This window comes from Rhinolophus sinicus, chromosome 2 (assembly GCF_057876585.1).
Source record: "Rhinolophus sinicus isolate RSI-liver-muscle chromosome 2, RSI-T2T, whole genome shotgun sequence".
NCBI lineage: Eukaryota > Metazoa > Chordata > Mammalia > Chiroptera > Rhinolophidae > Rhinolophus > Rhinolophus sinicus.
In genome coordinates, this window is record NC_142502.1 from 10,744,183 (window position 1) to 10,766,881 (window position 22,699).

At 43.5% G+C, this 22,699-nt stretch overlaps 1 protein-coding gene across 8 annotated transcripts in view; it reads right to left on the reverse strand.

Moving 5' to 3' along the window:
* TIAM2 (TIAM Rac1 associated GEF 2) overlaps positions 1-22,699 on the reverse strand; it is a 227,052-nt gene that overhangs the window by 34,323 nt on the left and 170,030 nt on the right. For 6 of the 8 annotated variants that reach the window (XM_088795343.1, XM_074333725.2, XM_074333728.2 and 3 more), the window contains one exon: positions 9,600-9,703. In XM_088795343.1, coding sequence (XP_088651469.1) covers positions 9,600-9,703 — 104 coding nt within the window. Of the gene's footprint in view, positions 1-5,523; positions 5,568-5,721; positions 5,930-9,599; positions 9,704-22,699 lie in introns of those variants that run through there. The other 2 variants (XM_074333730.2, XM_019749242.3) reach the window with 2 other exon arrangements.

Sequence of the window (22,699 nt, forward strand, 5' to 3'; positions counted from 1 at the left end):
AGAACAATTTCTCAGAACTCATTTCTTTAAAAAATGAAAGCGGCCACACTGTGGGGAATGGGACCCTACCGGAAAGTGAGTAATTAAAGGCATAGAAAAGGCATTGAGATTCAAATACATCCTCAGGTATCCAGCACTAAGTTTTCGTTTGACGACAGTTGCTAAGTACACAAAATATTTCAAGAAAGCACCAGCATGACTATTTCAGACCTCTTAACAATGGGTAGCACTGGCAATGCCTTTATGAAGGAGATTTTAAGGAACAAATTAGCGGGACACTCTGCCAACCCCACTCTTGGTAAATATGAAAGGTAGATAAGATGCATGGTGCCCAAATGGCGGCCAGCCAAAATTAGATTGTAATTGTGGCTGTCATTCCTTCAAAAGATAAGGAAAGCAGTGAGCAGCCACAAAGACTTAGCTCACTTGCTAAGTGACAGTTACCAAGGTGAAGTTTGACTGTTGGGACCCTCAGAACAGAAACATGTATCACCCTCTGAATTGAGCACATAAACCATCCCATCCAGGCCAGCAGACAGCTGTTTATTTTACCAAAGTGAGTTCGATAACGTTTTGGTTTGAGATCAAATTTTAAACTCAGGTCCTCTGAATCAGTTTTTTCACTAATTCCAGAAAAGAAAACTCTTTAAAATGCTAAAACACCAGCACATTATGTTGCGTTTGATATTCAACAATCTAGGATGCCTAACCATCCCCATCAATATTGTATTTTGGGGTCTCAACATAATAATTTATTGGCCATTTAGGGAGAGGTTGTTACTTATTTAACACTTCTCAGTATCTATTAGCACATTTAAAAAAATAAAGCATTAATAGCCAATCCCACCCAAACAGTTAGACTTGATAAAAACCAAGTTCAAAATGCTACTTGACTAAACAAAACACGGTGCTTTTCACACTGCAGGCACTTGATAATTGATTCTATAATGTGAATAATATTACGTCAAGATGGAAGCCAGACTATTCCTATGTTTACTCAAAGTCAGAATCATGAAACTACAGTTCCTAGAGTCCTAAAGGGGGAAAGCATGGATAAGCATCATGAGGTTGGTGAACTCCTGGAATTGTAGGCCACTTTTATGTGTGTATGAGCAATTTTCTGAGGGTCCATCGCTTTCATCAGAGTCTCAATTGGTCAGCTCGAAATAATTTCCTAAATAAGGAAAGAGTAAAAGACCACAGCAGATATGCGAATAAAGTATCTAACTATCTTCACCTTCATAAACCTTGAAAGTTTTAACTTCAGTAACTGTCTGAAGGACAGTGAATGACCCTTGCTAATTCTACTTGGGTTCTGCTAAAACTTAGCTTTCTTCTAAATAAGCCTCTGAACTCATGAGGAAAAAAAGACTATGCCAAGCAAAAGACTGTGTTAGATCAGGTACTTGGGCAGAAAGACTGGGAGAAGTGTTCCAACAGCACAGAGCCAGGATGGGCCTCCAAGATGGCAGACGCACCCCTCAGCTACACAGACACAGACGTTTGATGACTTGTCCAAGCACAAAAGGATTTCAGTGTAAGACTTGGGGCAAAGTCCCGTGTTCTTCCTCTGAGACTACCCTATGTGCAGGCGGCTTCCCCTGAGAATATGCAGAGCCTGCAAATGGGGCTTACTGACATTAGGGCTGAGTTTGAGAGACTCAGACTCCCTGCTCTCTTCTCCCCCAAGAAATAAAATTATACTGAGGTCTCCATAACTCTCTATCTCCAATCCAGGAAGCCTAGGAAGAAAATAAAGATGGACAAATAGAGGGCTGAATGCCACAGTGGGTGAGAATGGAAGATGGAGGAATGGCACCACTTCTCCCCCATGGCCATATCCAAAAGCATATGGTCCACTCTTCAGCCAGCACAGAACATGGGAACTTACTATCCAACCCCATCTTTGACTGTTTTGATGGGAGCAAAGTCACAGTCCCCGCTGTTTCAAAGGAGAGGATAAGTAAGGAAAGGCCTGCATCAGAAATAAACACGGGAAATACGTCATGAGGTTGGAAGTCAAGACCACACATCCATAAGCATCTCTGCTGGGTCAAGATCAAACTTTTGGGCAGTCTCAGCTCTGGGGAGTCTCCAAGGCACTTCGCTGATAGCCATCATCCTGGCAGTGTGAGGAAGGGGTGTAACGATCCCAGCAGTACTCGGGCTGCTTCCCCAGAAGGTTAATTCCAGAGCCCACTTCTACCTGCCAAGAAACCCGGATCCCACAGCCCAGCCCATGCGGTAATTCATCCTGCTGCTCTCACCAGCTCCTCTTTGTGACTTCCTCCTTTTTTCTTCTTCATTTTGTGATTCTGAAGATGACTCTCAATAACAACTTTCCCCCCCAAATACATACATTCACACATACATACATAAATAAGATGAAAAGGGAAAGTCTGGAGAAGACCGAGAAAGCAAAGGCCAGAGGAAGGCAGGAAGGACTCAAGAAGGGAACCAGCTCTGTGAACAGGGAAGCCAGTTGTGCAGGAGTAAGGGGAAGGGGAAGAAAGGGCTGAAAGGACCATCTAATCCTTCCAGCTTCACTGTGACTCAGGAGATACTTGTCCCCGCTTTGCAGATTAGGAGACAGGAGAGGAGAGGGATGTGGCTGGCCCCAGGCCTCTCACAGCTAAGAGCGTGCAGCTTGCTTTCCAGACAGATCTGTTGCTGCTGGACTCTGCTGCCTAAACAGATGTGTATTCTGTACTAGTACAGAACACACAAGCCTTGTGCCACATCTGTGACACACTCACAGCCTCCTTAAGTTCCCACACCCCAGCCAAGTCTCAGTCAAGCAGCATCCCCAGACTCTGAGCTTTAAAAGCCACCCTGGCAAAGGCACAGAGAGCTGGGCACTCATCAGGCAACAGCCTGCTGTTGGCAGTTTCTGAGTGTCTGGGCCTTAGTCAGCCCACAACTCCACCAATGGCCACAGCCCCCCATCCACTTTTCATTTTGCTTCTTCTGCCCAGTGACACACTTGGCCTAACGTAAAGCCCTGGGACACTGTCCTGCAGCCACGTTCACAGGGGGCAGCTGTGAGAGGAAGTGGAGAGAGGTCACCACCAGCGAGATGCCTTCCCCGCTTTCTCGTCAACTCCATGGTTCGTCATCCTTCCACAGGACAAGCTCTCTCCCTTCCCAAACTGCTCAGTGTGATCACTGCCGAGTTCCCAGTGCCACCCTTCACTTCCTGCACACTGCTCCCACTCACGGTTGGGCCTCCCCACAGCCTGCACTGGGAGTTGGTTTTCTCTCTCTCTGTCTCATTTGGCACTGTGGTGACATCACTAACCTGCTGAATAGTGTGTGTATGTGATCCTTTACAAGGAGGATGGGGCTCTCGGAGGCTCCCTGCTGCAGCCACGTCCCTTCCTGCAACACCCAGCAAAGAGCTGGTATCTCCCAACACATCTGCCCTAAGGATCAAGGACAGACCATGAAGTGCAGAAACGAGAAACCAGAAGCTAAGAAAATGGAAAATTAAAAAAATAAAAATCCAACTAACCACAAAGAAATCAATGGCCTTTCAAACACCAATGAAACTAAGCACAGTTGCTTCATCCACAGACTTGCCACCAAGTCCCTCCAAAGGGAAGTGTGGTGTTAGGAAAGAAGAACATGCATTTGAGAGCTGGTAGAAAACTCAGCTCAGCTTTGATTCAGCCTGTGTCCTTGGCACCTCTCTATGCCCTGACATGACGTCTCTCTTCCAAAAAGTGAAAAGTCTGCAAGACCTGGGAAAGTCTCTCGGGCTTCCCTAAGCATCTCAGTATTCACAGCCCACTCCTGCTAAAGAGGAATGCAGATCTATCATGTAGTATTTTTGTTTAGTCATTGGAAGAAACCCTTCACACAAGGTCATCAATTCACAACACACCACAAGAAAAATAAGCTAAAAAGTGGGCAGGCTTTGTCTTCATACAGATGACAAGGAGCTACGAAGACTCAATTTTCAAAGTCCTTAGGTTCCAATTTGTTTTCGTCTCATGGGTCATCTTGGCATGGTCTGACCACTGACATAACCTCAAGAAGACAGGTAGGCAGCTGAGATGGTTAAGGCATGCACTAGGTGAATAGAAAAGAAAGCATTCAAAAACATGTGAGAGAGAGAGAGAGAGAGAGAGAGAGAGAGAGAGAGAGAGAGAGAGAGAGATCAGGAAGGGGAAACACAAATATGAGAGATTATTATCCTAATAATCTCTCATATTTGTGTTTCTAGTTGTACCTAATCTGCTGAACGGCATGGGGTTGCTGGTATCATTATTTTTACTTACAGATGAGGACACAAGGGCTTAGAACGGTTGCGTACCTTGTCCCCAGGCCACATAGTGTGAAAGGCGGGTGGACCAGGACACAGATTCAAGTTTCCAACCGTTTCCAACTATCAGGTCAAGTGTTCTTTCCATTATATCAATGCCTACCAAAAAACTACCTGGAATTAAGTCATCGTGACAGATGACTTTCTCACTACTGGAGAACGTTAGATCCCAAGTCATTTTTCAGGGACAATGGGTTTGCTTTGAGGGCACTCCCACGGTTCATTCATACAGGAATTTTGTCAGATAGCATGCATTTAGGAATAGGTATTAGTTTGAAAAAAAAGGTGATGATTAATCTATTGAACAGAAGCCATGTAGAAAGGCTTCTACTTATAATTAAATTATATCTTAGTTTGAGTTTTTAACAAAAACATCTCACCACCAAAGAGACCTTGACATAATGCAGGAGACTCAAAGAAAGGTAAGAAAGACGTATACTCTGAGAATGCTGGAAAATAAATCATGTAGCCCAATGAGTCTTTTTCTTTTCCTTTAGCTTCTCAGCTATGTGAGCTCTTAAAAAGCAATTCATGTGAAAAACTCAAAAGGTTAAGCTGAGTGGGTGAGCAGGCATTAAATATTAAATGCAAGTTATGTTCATGCTTTGTACTAAAACCTAACCATTAGTGCATGTCCCTTTATTCTACCTTGAAAGAATAAACAGGACAAAATATATCTTAAACATGGTTAAATTACAAAGAGCACAACACACAGTTGCTGTGCTATATATCTCCAGATTCTCAGTGTTCCCTGTTCTAGCAACACAACGCCTACAAACTGTAAAAATAATCACCGCCAAAGCTACACTAGGTGATTACATAAAATTCTTCTAAAAAGCGGAAAAATATTAAATCGGTATCACTAAAGTAAAAACCCTGCTTACCTTGTAGGAAACAGTTTCACTTTTGTGAATTTTTTTTTTTTTTTTACAGCATTAAGCCCAATACAAGTATATGCTGTGCTCCAAGGAAATTTACGAAGCATAAAATTATTTACGGTCTTCAAATTAGTCCTCTCACTTTTCAAAGGTATTTTAGAGTCAACATTGGAAATTTCCCTAGGACTTTCTGATAGCTTCATGTTTCAAAATGACAAAATTGTTTCAGAGATCAACTTAAAGACTTAAGCACCCGTGGAATGAGAAAGGAAAAGTTGACAATGCCACAGCATAACTAGTATCCAACAGAGATTCTCTTACCCTGAGCTGGAAAGAGTGCTGAGACATCAATGTCAGGATCCCTTCTGGAAAGAAAGGCACATCTTCTCAGCTGCCTAACAGTCTTTAGACATTTTAGAGTAAAATCAACGTTCAAGGCAGAGAAAAGAAAACCATGCAAGCATGCCTACGTGGGCTCAGAGTCTGCATCCCTCAGAATCCAAGCTCTCGTTTACTTACACGCTGAACATCAAACGGAAAAGTTCAAAGACACCTGCTCCCTCTGGGAGAAATGATTCCATCTACAGTCGGCTGTCGGGAAATGAGTAAGACACACACGTTCTTGCTCGCTGTCATCCCCAGGCAATGAGAAAAATCCCAACCTGTTCTTCCAAGGCACATTCCCAAGGGCGTCCTAGCGCCACCAAGCTCTTCCTCCCAGGCAGCACGGGGGTTGGGGAAGGCCCACCCCCTTCTTCTGGGTTTCTACCCCATGCTGTGAGGCTTCCCGCTGTGGGAGGGCAGCAGGCTAGGGCCCACTCGGAGGTGACAGAACCATTAAGTGCCATCTCTTCAAAGCCAGCTCAGGGAGTTGAAACCGAAATGCAAGCAGCATTTCTGTGGGGACGCTTAACACACCTCAAGTTCCCCAGAACAAACCAGGCACTCTTTCAACCCCCTCACCCAAAGAGAAGTTGTTTATTCCTTTCCAACTTCAAACTGTTACAATAGTGCAAGCTAATTGTGAACAATACCAAAAAAAAGAAAAAAAAAATCCCCACAGAGGGGAGGTTGACAGGGGCACACAAAGAGCTATGACAGTAATAGGTACCCTTGAAGAAAAAGAAGGCAATCAATTATGAACCATTTGCAGAAATTGTGGGGCTGTCAAAAGCCCTAGTTACAGCTGTGCTTTATCAAGCCAGGCTGCACTTGATTTTTCAAAGGAAATTATTCCTTATTCAAAAGTCTAGATTATTATTAGTAAAATATCCCAAACAGCCCAGGTTCAACCAGGGGCTAATCTGAAAAGAAGTTAATGACCCTTGAGAAGGCTCGATGGGTCAGACTGAGAAGCACTGGAAACAGAGGTAGGTCTTCTCTTTGCTGAGTGACCATCTGTGGGCATCACGGGACAGGGCGATCCCGAAAGACCCATGCCCTATACACGCTGGGCATGCACCATAAAACACCCAAATCACCACTGGGAAAACAGAAAAAGATTGCTCTTAGATATAACCTGATGTTTCTAGGAGGCACAAAAATAAAAATACATAACAAATTATTTTTAATTCTTAAATTCAAATTTTTCTTTTCACTAATATCCATCCCAATTATTACTTGTGATGATCACTGATTCTTTTTTCCTAAGGACCAAAACTGAATAACTGCTAGGCATTTCATTCGGATTTTTTTTTTTTTTTTTTATGTACTGAAATCCATAATTAGATAGGTATCTTCCAGTGTGAAAAGGGTGAGATTACTTTAGACTTGAGAGGAATCGAACAGCAAATGTTTATCATGCTAATCTTCTCTTTCAATATTTTTTCGTGTTTGTTATTTATTTACTTTCTGCTTTAACCATTTTGACGATGAAAATTAAAACTGAGCCCCAATTTTAAGCTTTTACTCCTTTTCTAAATCTGTAACTAATGCTCCAATGTTCATTTTGTATGTCTTTGTTTAGTTACAGTAGGCATTGTTAAATAATAGAGTTGGAAATGACCTAAACATGGTAACTTTTCTCCTTTTTAATTTATTAAATCTTAAAATAAAATTTGGAAAAAAAAGTAACTTCCTTCTTAAGAACTTTAATGTATAACTTAAACCAATTATAATAGAGAGAAACTCATTATCCTTAATGGCGTTAAGTGATTTCCCCAAGCTGCCCACTGTGCAGTGCCCACTTACCTTAAATAGACAGCCTAGCTTTCTGAGTGTTTCAGAAGTATTTACTTTTCATTTAAAAAGTAAGGCAAAGCAATCAAAACACATCTATTTGATGCTCAAGCATCTATTACTTAAAAAAAAAAAAAAGTAGATGCATACTAGCTACAATGTTGGATTCCCAAAAGTAAGTAATTCACTAGAGATAAAAAAGAGTAGTAAGACTAAAAATATTGATGATTCCAGTTTAGTAAAAGAAATTGCATGCTGGGGGCATAACCAGACCAGTGAAGGCAGCTGAGTATTTGCTTTGTATGAGGAATCAGGAAAAAGAGAAGGGAAGTTCTGGAGAAGGTGAACAGGGAGGAGTGGAGAGAGAACAGGGAAAGGCTGATGAGAGGACAGGCCAGGCGCCAGTGGCCGCCAGAATGCCCTTGGAAGCTGGCAGGCTCTAGGCTGATGCACCCTTCTCACAGTGGCCGTCACCAGTCATCAAAGGCCACGCACATGGCCACACCCCAAGGGACTGGCTCACAGTCGTGTTAGTCTAATCCCAGCTGAGATGTGGTCTTGCTATAAGTTTTATTTATATACATGACATAGCTTATATTTCCTCATTATTTTGTATTTAAGACAAAAGCAAGAAATATAATAGTTATCATTTTAAAATCAGTTAAAACTGGACTGTGCATTAAAATAGATGTCCATCAGACCATTCTGAAAGGATAGCTAAGAACAGTTAAAAATGTAAGAAAGGAGGCCCGGCCTGGTGGCTCAGGTGGTTGGAGCTCCGTGCTCCTAACTCCAAAGGCTGCCAGTTCGATTCCCACGTGGGCCAGGGGGCTCTCAACCACAGGGTTGCCAGTGCGATTCCTCAACTCCCGCAAGGGATGGTGGGCAGCGCCCCCTGCAACTAAACACGGCACCTTGAACTGAGTTGCCGCTGAGCTCCCGGATGGCTCAGTTGGTTGGAGTGCGTCCTCTCAACCACAAGGTTGCCAGTTCAACTCCCACAAGGGATGGTGGGCTGTGCCCCCTGCAACTAGCAACTGGACCTGGAGCTGACCTGCGCCGTCCACAACTGAGATTGAAAGGACAACAACTTGACTTGGAAAAAAGTCCTGGAAGTACACACTGTTCCCCAATAAAGTCCCATTCCCCTTCCCCAATAAATGTAATTGGTGAGGATGTGGAGGAACTAGAACTCTTGTACATTCCTGGTGGGAATGCAGAATGGTGCAGTGCTATGGAAAACAACAGGGCTGCTCCTCAAAAAGCTAAGCATTGAATTACCACATGACCTAGCAATTCCACTTCTAGAGGCATACTCAAGAGAACGGAAAACACGGATTCAAACAGATATTTGTATACCAGTGTTCACTGCAGCATTACACACGATAGCCAAATGGTAAAAACAACCCAAATGTCCACCAACAGCTGGCTAAACACATGCAGTGTAAGTATATACAGACAATGGAATATTCTCCAGCCCTAAAAAGGAGTGAAGTTCTAACACAATGCTACAACATAGACGAACCCTGAAAACAATATACTAAGTGAAATAAGAGGACAAATTTTGTATGATTACTCTTACATGAGGACCTAAAATAGGCAAATCAGACAGAAAGTACAACAGAAGTTACCAGGGGGCTGGGAGGCTGGAGTGAATGTGGAGTTCTCATCTAATGGGTAAAGAGTTTCTGTTCATCGTGATGAAAAAGTTCTGGAAATGGATAGTAGTAACAGTTGCACAATATTGTGAAGGTACTGAACGCCACTTCAGCGTACAATGTTAAAATGGCAAATTTTATGTTTTACATATTTTACCAGAACCAAATGACAATATTCCAAAATTAATTTATCTTTGGCAAAAAAAAAAAAAAAAAAAAAAGTAGGGAGATGAAAAGAATAGTAATTTAATATGACTTTCAGAACACCTGAACTTAGATTTTTCTCGTCAAAACCATCCTAATGTACGAATGGCACATTTGCAGTGCTCTGTGGTGGCACACCAGAAGTCATGGAGGAAGTCTGGCTAGAGTCAATGGTTCACATTGGTACTTTACTTCAAATAAATAAGGAAAATATTTTCTTTAGGGAAAGAAATGTTTGTAGCGACTGCTGGACTTAGGGATAGGATAACTCCATCTTCTTTTTCCCCACCTCAGGTAAAGGTGGAAATTAATGCTTGCCTGCTGGGTCCTCGTTTGAAAATTGGGACAACATCTTACCCTGAACGTCTGCTCCATTTTCTCCCTGTGGGGAACCTGATCCAACGTGCCATCAGTCTGACTCCTTTTCAGGCCAGTTGTGATGTCCGGGACGTTGCTGAAATCTGCATGAAAAGTGACAAAAACATATGTGGGTTCAGCCATATGCAGAGACTAGCAATGACAGGGTTAAAGGCTCAGCTAGAGAAAGAGAGGGAAGGAAAAACAACAGAGGCAGTACGTAGCGGCCCTTAATGACACTGAAGTTACAACATGCACATAGCTGGTCTTCTGAAACACAGCTGGGCTCTGGCTAATTGAAGAAGCAATATCTGCCTGTTTTGATCAAAGGCGATCAATGACCAATCAAAACAATGACTTAAATGCCTTGTCACTCTTGTCATTGCTGTGCAAACTGTACTTCACTGAACTCTGATGATCAAATAGTTAACAAGTTGCGTACGGATCACGAGAATCTTCACGAGGGATTTAAACCCCGCCGTACGCAACGTGTTAATTTGGACCAAGTAGCAGTTACCATTGTTGGTACTTCCCTATTTTTGGCTAAGTGAGGGCAAAATCACCAGGGATATCTTGGAAAAACAACGGTGTAATATCACAGATTCTTATTACAACCCACCACTTGCTCATTTGCAAGCATAATTCTTCTTTTTCTGGTATCAACCATAATTTCATCCTAAATTGAAAGTCCCAAGAGGAACAGCAAACCTTTGTTAACTTCCAGAGTAAAGCTTAAGAAATAACGTAAAAGGTAAGTAGAACACATGGTTTTCCAACCCACAACTATAAATACAGGCTATCTCAACAATTCTTTCCAGTGGTTCTCAAATTAACAAATTCAAGAAAGATGGAAAGACAAGCCCCTATCAAAATATAACATAGGTTTTCATTCTAACTCTTGTATTTGGTAGACCCTCAACTAGGTGAAACCGGATGGTTTTGGATACCAGTTAGCAGCAACGAGAAGTCATCAATCTCATACCTGACTGAGTTGACCTAGACCTAAATGTCATGATTAGATGGTGACAAACTCTCCAGCATGGTGAGGGCAAGGACAATGGCCTTCAGGAGACCTTTAGAAGCTATGGGAGCCCTAGGAGGTTGAGGGAAGTCGTGGATACAAATGGTGGTCCACGATCCATGCTGACCTCACCAATCCCTACACAGGCACTTGCTTTTAAGATAAGAGAGGACCTAAAGAAAACATCCCAATGGTCTACAGAATTCTGGAGCTCTAATTTCTTTTTTCTTTTACTTCTTCCAACACCCTAACCCCACCCAGAAAAGGACCAGACAGTCCAAGTCACACTTCATTGTCGTTGGTCGTAGAGTACGTCAGCCTGATTAGGCAGTGCTGCTCACAAAAGCATGAGCCACCCCTGGGCCAATTTGGGGGAGCAGTGACAGGTGGGGATACTGGCCTCACTCCTCCCAGGTCCCTACCACCATACCACAGAGGCGGTCCACTTGCCAGCAGGTGGACTGCATGGAAAGCAAGATTAGACCCTAAACCCAAATGACCCACGATTGTCCCTCCACCATTGCTCCTGAGACTGCTGTGTGCACCTTCGTTTATAGGCGATCAACCAACAGGCTTCACAAAAAAAAAAACAGCCCATACTCCTACTGGGTTTAGCACAAGCGCACAACACACACCTCCCTCCGTCCCTCCCGCCCTCCCTCCCGCCCTCCCTCCCTCCCTCCCTCCCTCAAACATGCACTTTTTGAGCACTGGCTATTTTCCAGGCGTTGTGCTAGGTGCTGTGTACACAAAGATAAATGAGACACAGTCCCTACACCAAAGGTGAGTTTCCAGTCTGGAGATTGGGATTGGGAGGGAGGGAGAGACAGACACAGGAGCACAACTAAGTGTCACAGATGATGTGAGAAAAGTCCACACAGGAGAAAGTGAGAATATTCAGGAAGGTTAATTCTCCCTAGGACCCTAAAGGCCTACATAGTAAAGGAGACAAGGTCTCGTTTGAGCAAGGTCTGTACAACTGAGGGGTATCTATTTCAGGTGAAAGCTGAAGATGACCAGGCAAGGTGAGCAGTGGGGACAGTGAATGAGAGGCAGCTGAATAGGCAAATCATAGGAAGGGTCCAGTAGGATGTGGGAAGGTGCTGGCTGTGGCTGCAGCAGCAGAGTGAGCAGGGAAGGAAGGGTGCCCTAGGATGGAAGAACGGATAGAGGGGAAGACCTTGGCAGAAAAATAAGTCACCAAGTCATAGCAACACCAAGGGTATGAGGTGGAAGGACCCAAACGAACACAGAATAGAGAGCACAAAACTAGAGTGAACAGGTAGAGGGCCTGAGTCTGAGGAGGTAGAAGCCTCAGGCCTCCTCTTTGCGACCTATTTCATACAAGGAAATACAGAAAAGAGCGGTAGAAAGGCAGATGCCGGTTTTTCCACCTTCCGTGACAGAGGAGCTGGGGACTAGGAAAGGATGGGGGTGGCAGTCACAAGCTTAGCGCTGGCAATGCTGAGCTTGAGACGCATCCGATGGGAGACGCCCAGGAGCCAGGTGGTCCATGAAGAGTCTGTCTAAGCACATGGCTTTGGAGTCGTCACAATACACCTGGCAGTGAAGCCGGGGGACAGATGGCGCCCCCAGTGAGAATGTACAGAGTGACACATGAAGAGGACCCTGGAATCACCAACGCACAGTGTGCTGGGGAGGAGGGGCCCTCAGAGGTGGCACCTCTCTCTTCACAGACAAGTAACGGTCAGAGAAGTATAAGGACAGCGAGGAAGAGCAATGTCACAGAAGCCTTGCAATGCAAAGCTCATCACCTCAGTGACAGAGCGAATTTGCATTGTTGCTGCAGCACCTTGTGACTAAAGAGCTCCGGTATTTTCAAAGAGTTTCTCAAGCACAGGAAACAGGACACACAAGCACACACTGATTCATGGTGAAGATTTCTACAGCACCTGCGACATGTAAGTTGTGGGGATAGAAAGCTGAAGGGGCCTTGAGTCCCCTGAAGTCTCAGACATGGCGCAGGCAGAAGGAGCTTTGGAGCTGGAGGAGCCAGATGCATGCTCGGGAAAATAACGTGGTGACGTCAAAAGCAGCTGTCACAGGAGTTCTGATTCACCCATTCCATCCAGTCACAAAACTGTGGAACGGAAGTGCTGAAAACCCCCCAAACCATGTTTTACCTCTTACAGAGGCAAAATGTTTAGCCGGGAATAGAATATTTGATGTTCTTCCTCCCTATGAAAACCCTGCCCAGCCCAGGATAAAAGGCTTCAGTACGCATCAGCCAGGCTCCCCGTCGCCTTTGGTGCCCCTTAACTTCAAGAGCCCATGGGTGTGGCTTGGATCCTGTCTGAGGCACAAGCCTGGACAGGATGGATCACAGGAACCAACTCCCAGTGATGCCGGTAGTCCCAGGGATCCAAGAGGAGGACGCTCTGGATGGTTCCTGAGTCCTGCCGAGATGGGACATCTCAGAGCCACCACGCCAAGTTCACAGAAGCTGAATGGTGTCTGGGATAAACAACCTCTACGGGGACTGACTCTTGTTCCCACCCTAGCAGCAACGCACCATCGCTGATCTGGAGATGGCAAAGCACAGTGGACACCGAGCCTGACAGTGTGCAAGCTGGGGACACCAGTTCCCGGAGCCTCAAATTTCACCAGGGCCTGTATCCCTATGAAAAGCAGTGTGTCTTAGCATTCCTTCTAGTGAAGAAAAGAGAACAAAGTGGGTTCTGGGAGAACAGCAGACTGCCTAAAAAGCATGTAGGCCAGTAACATGCGAATGCTTATTTACCAAACGGTTTTAAACAGGCACTGCTCTGACTTCCTGTCCTGGCTGCCAAGTGCCTAAGTTTAGCCCCACTCGTTCTCTGCCCACATCCTGAGCAGCGGCTGCTCAAGTGAGTAAATACATCCTTCCCTCCCAACCCCAGACTGGCTGCCCACCTTGGGAGAGCCTCCCATGCGGACGTATCACAGTGACACGTGTTAGGGCACTTCATCCCTGCCAGGTAACAAGCGACACACGCTTCCCGCCCACCCTGGCCTCATCACACTACAGTACAGGCGGGATCCAGGGGCGGCCTCAGCCAAGATGACTGTAAATAATGGAAAACAAACACAAAATCAAGCCAACACGTCTACGTCTATGTAGCAAATTCACCCTTTTGTCTTTCTGATCTTAGTCCTGTGGAAATTAACAATTTGGGGCGAGGTCCAGCAGCTTGAAACATCTGACATCACAGGTGGCCAAGAAGAGCTTCTCTTAGCAGTTGAGTGAGTAGGGCTGCTTGGTTCCTCCACTGGGACGGACTCAGTTATTTCTTCCCCTGTCAGATGGGGCTCCCGGTACCAGGTCGGATGTCAGGTCCCACACACGAAACCAGGCTGAGACAGCTTTCTCCCTGAACCAATAACCATATCTTGGAGAGCGACAGCACACCAGGCAGGCTGTCCTGGGAGGTGACTGCCTCCCTGCTGTCCCGCACGCCCCACAGTTCCTTACAGACAACTGGGGAAGCGTGAGGCTTGAGGTATGAGACGCTGTGAAACGCAGTGTCTCCTGTTCTGTGCGTCAGTACGGACCCCATGGGTGTCACCATCAGCCAAGCAGCTTGCAACCACAAATCCTCTACAATTAAAGGGCAAAACCTGCGTTCAGGTAACATCCTGTGTGTCAACTTAGAAACACGAGGAAATGAGAAAGTTAAGGTCGCCTGGCCTCCACAGCTCATGCTACTGTGTGAAGTCAAGTTTACGTTTACATCCAACTCCCACCTCGCCCAGTTAGTGTGCAGGAATGCGGGCCACTTATCCCTGCACACACCCCACGGTCCGCATAAGGAGCACCAAGCCATCCGCGTGCCAACTAAAATATGCAGAAGGGAATTCTCTGGAAATGGGTGGCACTGGAAGGCCTGGGAGCGGGCTTGGGCACGCGGTGGCGATGCTGCCGGCCTCCTGCCTGCTACTTCCTCCTCAGGACCTCTCACTGCACAGCAGGCAGCTCTGACGCTTCGCTCCTCCCGCTGCTGCCGTCCCATCCCAGTCTTGCCGGCTGCTGCCGCCTCCTTACTCAACCAGGTAGCGAGGGAAGAAGCATCAGGTGCTTCCCAGTCGCTGGACACCATCCAGGTGGTGGCTGGCACACCCTGGAGACATGGCAGCTGGGTCACCAAGAGGGGGCCGAGGCACTCTGCCTGTGCTACAGCCGGGAGCCGACCTCTGGAGGACACACAATGGCTTCCTTAGAAAGGAAGGATCCAGAACCCCTACCAAAAAGTCAGAGAATGCTGTGCGATGTCAGAGGGATAGTGGATAGGGGGAGGGGAGTTCACACACTGTGAGGGATAAAAATGATAAACGTCTAAGTTTTGCTTTGTCTTGTGCACCTGAAACTAATAAAATTAAAAAAAAAAAAAAAACAATTGGAAACACAACCCAAAGGCAAGTTGCTAACTGTTTGCTGTATATTTGCATACAAGTATATTTACATATTTATCTAATTATATTTAATAAAATGAACACTGAATCTATTTTATTTATTTATAAAAAAAAAAAGTCAGAGAATGCCTCCAGCGGTCTCACAAACAGCAACTAAAAGAGCAATTGAGTTAAAATTTCAAAATGATATCAATCACTATGGCCCAAAACAGGAAACCAAAAGGAGAGATTTGTTTTCCCCTATTTGGTACAATAAGAGGTTTTTTGAGAAATTAATGATGGTGGTCATAGGCTCAGGAAAAGCTCTGCTCCATCTGTGGGTTGAGGTTTCATTTGAAGTAGACAGAAAGGACAGACAACGAGGATGGAGATTATTTTTAAACTATGCCTTTCAAGGTTCAAGGTATGCACTGTGGTACACTGATTCTCCACGCTATCGGAGCCAAAGCCCCCTTTTTGGTAACATATATGTTTACTATCCTGCAATAAAATTTACTCGTAATATAATCTATACCTCCATACATAACTTCACAAAAAGCAATAATAGCAACACAAGGAGAAAATTAATGACAAATAATTTGTGAATGAAAAAAGTATGTTTCAATACGGAAATGCTTGGGCACACAACCACGGTAGAAGCTCGTCTAATGCTCACACCACAAAGAATCACGGTCAAAGTCTCAGCTTTGTCACAGCCCGATTGATGCCAGTGTGTCTTGGTGGAGATTCAAATGCATACAAGGTGTTGCCACCAGTAACAGGATATTCCAGAAGGACAAAAACTTGGCAAAGTTCTGAACAAAACAAAGGACAAACTTCCTTTGATTTCCTCGGTTGTGGCATTCCTACAAGAGTCAAAGCACCCTATAGCTGTCTGTGGGGAAAAAATAATTTGTGTTTATTTGTAAAATGAAGATAGTTCTTGGCTCAGATAAATATGCACGTTTTTCACCTTCATGGATGTCCAGTAGGACAATTCTGCAGCGTGAGGGACTCACTTGAACATGTAGAACATCCAGCAACCGTGTCCCCAGCCAGTAAACGCCACTTTCCCCCAATTCATTATGGAAACCAAAAACAGACCCATGAACTTCCAAAATACCACTGGTGGGTGGTGCCCTCTCTGCTGAGAGCCATCTCTGCCTCTCTCCATAGCCAGGACTGCAACCTTACTTCTGGAAGGGTCAGTGACATCAGAGGATGCAAAATGCACCAAAAGCACATAGTCCAGGGTAAAAGCAAAACCAATATGAGCTCCCTCACTTCCGGAAGAAAGAGATGAAATATGCTCACTAGAGCAATTAGAAAGACAGCATGCAGACACACAATGTAGCATATTTAACTGGGACTGTCATCTCAGGCTCAGAAATGTCTTAGTTGATTAAATCATTAACCCTTAGACACCCCCCACCACAAAGTGAAAACTACAGAAATCTATGAAGCCTGAAAGAAAAAAACTACAAAAATAATATCAAAGGAGTTACAAGTACATCATAAATGGTTGAATTAAGTTTTCAACTACATAATCGCATGACATTAGTTGCACATCTTTGACATTTAACAGTTTCATATCTACTTACATTCAGATGACACAGTTTGTGTGAATTATGTTCATAATCTACTCAGTGCATTCCATTTATCTATTCAGTTTCTCAGAATTTTCACTAAGTAATCCCATAAATGAACAGACTGTAGAGAATCAATGAATTTTAGATCTGAAAAGAAACTTAGAAGTTATCCAATTCGATTCTTTCATCTTATCTATCATTTTTCTTTTTTAAAAATGTGAATGCAGTTTTAAGAAAAGGTAAAGATCTTGTTAAATCCAAGCTGCCAGTGGAAGTAGGCAGCATTTTGTAAATACAACATTACAATTTTTGTAGTTCACCCACTATTATGTATAAAATCCGGCGTTACTGCTCATGACGCAAAGTTTATCACAGGCCATGAGCACATGGAGCTCATTTGCACAGAGAGATTAAACTTTCCCAATTTTTAAATTTAAATGTGCAAAGTTTGTATAGCAATGATTATTTTTAATTAACTCAGATTTCCCTAAACTTCTCTCCCACTTTTACTTAAAAAATGCAGTGGTTTGCGACATCTTTCATTAATCACATTTGCTGTGCTCTGTCACCCAGGCAAATATTACTCTTCATCGGTCAGCAAAACAGAATGAAAATAAAACCAGTTAACTGGAATAACAGAAATAACTGATGGACTATTCGGTGAGAGAAAAAAGTAACTTTGAGTTGACCACATTGAAAGGCTAGTTCTATCCGAAACTGCACCACTCACAGAGACTACCATGCACTTCTGATACAGATAAAAATCAACCTACTTTTCTGAAGGTATCTGGGACTCTATATTTCTTTATTGTTATGATTCTTGTGTCAAGAAAATTCAAGGCAGCAGTTTGAATGTTATTGTTTAGCTTGCAGAGAAGTAAATTCTATCACATCATAAATACCATGCCAGAAAAAATGTAAATTTCATAAATCTCCCACGTCCACATAACCTGAGGTCACAGCCCGTTGTTGATATTCTTGACAGTACAAGATCTCTGGTGATAAACAGAGAGAAGTAGATCCTGGTAGGAAATGTTTCTTAAGAGCAGGCTGCCATGGCTTGATTCAATTATCTTGTGACTACCCAAGATAATTGTGTTTCCCAATAATAAGATCCTAGCTGGACAATCAGCTCTAATGCATCTTTTGGAGCAAAAATTAATATAAGACCCAGTATCATATCATATCATAGCATAGCATATCATATCATATTATATATTATACCATACCCAGTCTTATAGTAAAATAGGACCGGGTCTTATAATAATTTTTGCTCCAAAAGACACATTAGAGCCAATTGTCCGGCTAGGTCTTATTTTCAGGGAAATGCGGTAAATATCCTCTGAGTTCAAAAGAATAGCTAGAGGACCAGGAGTGTGGCAGGTGATTTCAGAGTAGAAATGTGCAGCAGTCCATTTCCAATGCTCACTGCAACCTAGTGGAGGAAAAGGCCTTCTTAGAACAGGGGAGAAGGGACTGGAGGTGTACCCACATTCTCCTTCTCTAGGCAGGCTATGGCTGTGACAGGGGCATGTGTTTAGCCTACAGGAGGAAGGCAAAAGGCCTCCCCCTGTACCTTACCAGGGTCCCTGATGAAAACACAAGGTCAATGGCAAAAGGGATCTTCAGCCAAGGTTCTGGTTCTACCAGAAACTGATTGTCACCAGAGCTAAGAGGACCATCCAGATGCCACTCAACTCAATTACATTCAGGGGCATATAACAAACACCACTGTATTTCAGACACTTAAAGAACTTTTAAAAAGTAGAATTTAAGCTCAAAACCCTTACAAACTATATTATGGGAATTCTACTCAAAGACCCTGAGAAGAAACCTTTAAAAAAGTACACACAAGATTCTATTAGGGGACGTGCTATAGGAAAAAGAAAACCTGTGTAACACCTGCTTGCAGGAAGTGCTAATGTTCAGTGAGATTAAAGAGATAAAATAGAATATTATTCATCCATCAAGAGAAATGAAGTACTGATTCATGCTACAACATTGATAAACTTAGAACATATTATGCTAAATAAAAGAAGCCAGACACAAAAGGCTATATTACTTCGTTCCATTTACATATCTGAAATATCCAGATCAGGCATATCCACAGAACAGATAGTAGATTAGTGGTTGCCAGGGGGGGACGGGTTGGGGGGGGCTTATAAGTGACTGCTGATGAGTACAGGGTTTTTTTAAAGTGAAGAAAACGTTCTGGAATTAGTGGTGCTGGTTGCACAACTTCATGAATACACTAAAAACCACTGAATTGTACACTTTAAAGATGAATTTAATGGTATATGAATTATACTCAGGTTTTTTGTTTTTGTTTTAAGGTAAGAATGTCAGTGCAGCTCTTACGGGTGAGAAATTAGAGTAAAACTCTACCACAAGTAAGTTCCAAAGAACCAAATCACACAAACTATATGGTCACAGTACAGCAAGGTTAATGAATATCTGTGTGAATTCCCAAGAAAGGCACGAGAATAAAGATAGGAAAACTACTACTGCATAAGTGACCTCTCCCTGAACTGAGAAAGCCTCACATGATCACAAGGCATCAGTTCCCAATCGCCGCCCCAGCTCCCCGAGAAGAACCCAGATAAGACAAGGGCCATCAGCCATCACCAATCCAGTCACATCTAAATCTGTTTTACTACAGGGCACATTACTATTTGGTTTTACGTTAGGTATGTTAATAGAGAAATCTTTAAAAGGAAAAAAAAAAGTGGTTAAAACCCAGACATTTTCTCCTACATGGAGGTAAAAATAAGACACAGTTCGCCCCCTAACATTCACCATGACCTTGTCCAAGTTACTAGCAACTTATTGTGTCTCTGTGCCTTGACTTACCCAGCTGTGAAAGTCAAATGATAATAACATGTCTCTGCTCCATCAGGATGGTGTAAGGGATAATTAACGTTTTTACGGTTCTCTGTGATCTTTCTATTGGAGACAGCCTGCTATTATTACGAAGACTTAACAAACTCTTTCTCTAGGGCAGTCAAGACCTGATTCTATTTAAAGAGGTAAAGAGATTTGCTACAAAATGAAAAGTGTAGTCTAATACTTTTGTTTTACTTCACAAACTTTTGTAAGAAATGCACATTCCTATTGCAATTTAAATTGTTGCTTTAATCATATTAAACAATTGAACGAGAGCGAGAAAGAGAGCGAGAGAGAGAGCGAGACAGAGAGAGAGAGAGAGAAGGTTAAACTGTTTTGTCCATATGGGGCTAGGGTTCACCTGATGACTGGCACTTTGGGGTCACAGGTATTAAGCTTCTGAAATCTAGGCTTCTTATCAACATTGCCTGTCCCCCTTTTCCTCAATTATTTTTATTTTTTTTAAAAAACTGACACAGTTCAAAAAATTATGCTAATACTACTACGCACAGATGCCTAGACTTCACAGAAGCATGATGTGACTATTCAGCAACTGAAACATGCAAGTCAGAATTGGATTCACAAATGGTGGTTTAGCAGTAGATAATTAGTGTTGGAAAGGTGAGTGCAGAAAAGTTGAAAATAGCATGTCCTTCTGTTGAGAAGCTTCTGAGGGTTTGCTTCCCTGGGAATTCCAGACTCCATAGGAAGCCCGTGGAGAGTTTTGGGAGGAAGGGCATTCTATAAACTGCTCCACATGGTCCAGCGTCTACTCCCCCTTGAGGGGCAGCTGGTCAGGGTTCCTCACAAAAGACACAACATAATTTTGGCTAACAAGTTCATATGTCCCTTTCCAAGTATGCTTTCTCAGAGCTATCAACAAGTGACAAAACTGGATTATTTGTACTTCATCAGGTTTTTCCATAACATGTTTAAGACAATAGTGGCCAAAAAGCAAACAAGGAGAAAAAGATTTATATGGGAATGGAAAATTTATAAATTGCTAATCAGAGCTGAGTCCTGCACGGTTAGAAATAAATTTACAAGACGCAACAAATCATAACTGAATGGTTTGAAATGATAGCCATTGATTTGCTGCACTTGTATTTCAAACATTATTGATTTCTCATAAACAAACATGTTTTCACCTTATACTATGAGTGGAAATCTTTAAAGTAGGCAATTTATCACTCCCATCTCCTCCCTTTCCTTTATGTTAATTTTGATGAATTTTGTAGCATCTCTGTGGACGGGCTTTCAATATAAGCCATTTTAAAACCATTTTGGGAGCAGGTGGACTATTCTCTCTGAATATAGATGCTTAACACAAAGTGTTCCAGAGTGAATTCCTGGTTTCCTCCAGAGCGGCCCACAGACAGCCTCCCCATTTCCCCATTGTAGTTGATGGCAGCTCCATCCTTCCAGTTGCTCAGCCAAACTGGGATCCATCACTACCTCCTCTCCCCTCACACCCTCCCCTGATCTCTGAGCAAGTCTTGTAGGTTCTACCTCCTCTGAGAGCAAAGCCAGCATCACCTCTCACCTGAATCACTGCAAAAGCCTCTGTTCCCACCCTTGGCCTCCTACCGTCTATTCTCAATAGTCAGTGATGCTATTAAAACAGCGGTCAGCTCATGTCACTTTTCTGCTCAAATCCATGGGATGGTCCTCGTTACTCCAGAGTAGATGGCAGATTTTGAATTGACCTATAAGGCCTCCCTGCTCTGGCCTCACACGTGCTCTTGGGTCTCCTCTCCCCAGATCCCCAGTTCCCTTGCTCCTCTCCCGGCATGACAGACATTTGTGGAATCTTAAACTCACCACTTACATCTCCATCTCAGGGCACTTAGCGATTTTTCCCTCTGCCTAGAAAGCTTGGCTTCCAGACGTGCACACGGCTCCATCCCTCACCTCCTTTGAGTCTTTGTTCCAATGTCGCCATCTTACAGACAACCACTGGCTGCCCCACTTACAACTGCAACCTGCCCCCATCTCTACTCCTAGCCTTCCTACCCCATCTGTTTCCCACCGCACTTCATGGTCTACTAGTATACTATATGATTCACTTATGTTTATTCTTCTTGTCTATTTCCACACACTGAAATATAAGCTCCATGTGGGGAAGAATTTTTTACCTGTTGTGTTCACTCTTGTGTCTCCAGCACTCCTACAATAGTACCTGACACAAGCAGTCGCTAAATATTTGTTCAATGACTAAATGAAAAGTGAAACAGAAAAAATGATTTTTTTCTAGAGACCCCTAGTTTTCCAGCTTGGGCCTTAGGGCACTTTTCATGAGTAATGAATACTTGGCTGGGGAGGTGGAGATAGAAGATTGCAGGTTTCATTTCAGGACAAAGGTTAAAATTAAGTACAGTAGTTCATTTCCCAACTTCAAGAAAAAAGAACTCCCAAAGTCAAATTATTTGCACCACAGAATGAACTACCTAACAGACAAAACCATGATTCCCTTCTTAACTCCGTATCTTCTTTTCTGCACTTCAAACAAACCACAATTTAGATATAGCATAAGCATTAGCATCTTGTTGAAAAGTAAAGTTAATGCTGGAAATGGAAGATCTGGGAATTTTTTTCTTTTTCATAACTTAAGTCCTATCAATTTCTATATCCTTCATTCACTTACTTACACATTCAAGCTAATATTTATTGAGTGGCTCTCCTTATGCCTGGTGACCTATTGGGATAAAATGTAAGTAAGACAGAGTCCCCATGCTGAGGGAGGACACTTACCTCTATGTACCTAAGTCTCTGACAGAGGGAAGTGCACCACAGGGCCATCCACCCCTCAACCCCATTCCCACCTGGCGGACGCCTCCACCATCACTCAATCTAACTATGAGCAGCTTCAGTGATACCCAACACCAAGCCCCTGGCCTCTCTCCCATGTATCCTTCTCACCCAGGCTTCTCTGCCTGCCACACAAGACCCTTTGTGACCCAGCCCTTATTTACTTGCCCAGTCTTATCTCCTCCCTCTTCCCCATTTGAGCCTGACCCTCCAATAACCCGGAATTACTCATACACCTCCTCACAGCAAGACTCCCCCACAACTTCTCTATGCCTACAATATACTCTACTTTCTTTAGGGTTTAACACAAGTGAGACCATCTCTCAAAAGTGGCCCTAACAACCTGCAACCTGAGTTTTCTGTTCCTATGGGATTGCCATTCCTCATATGTACCTCAACAACCTGTCTCA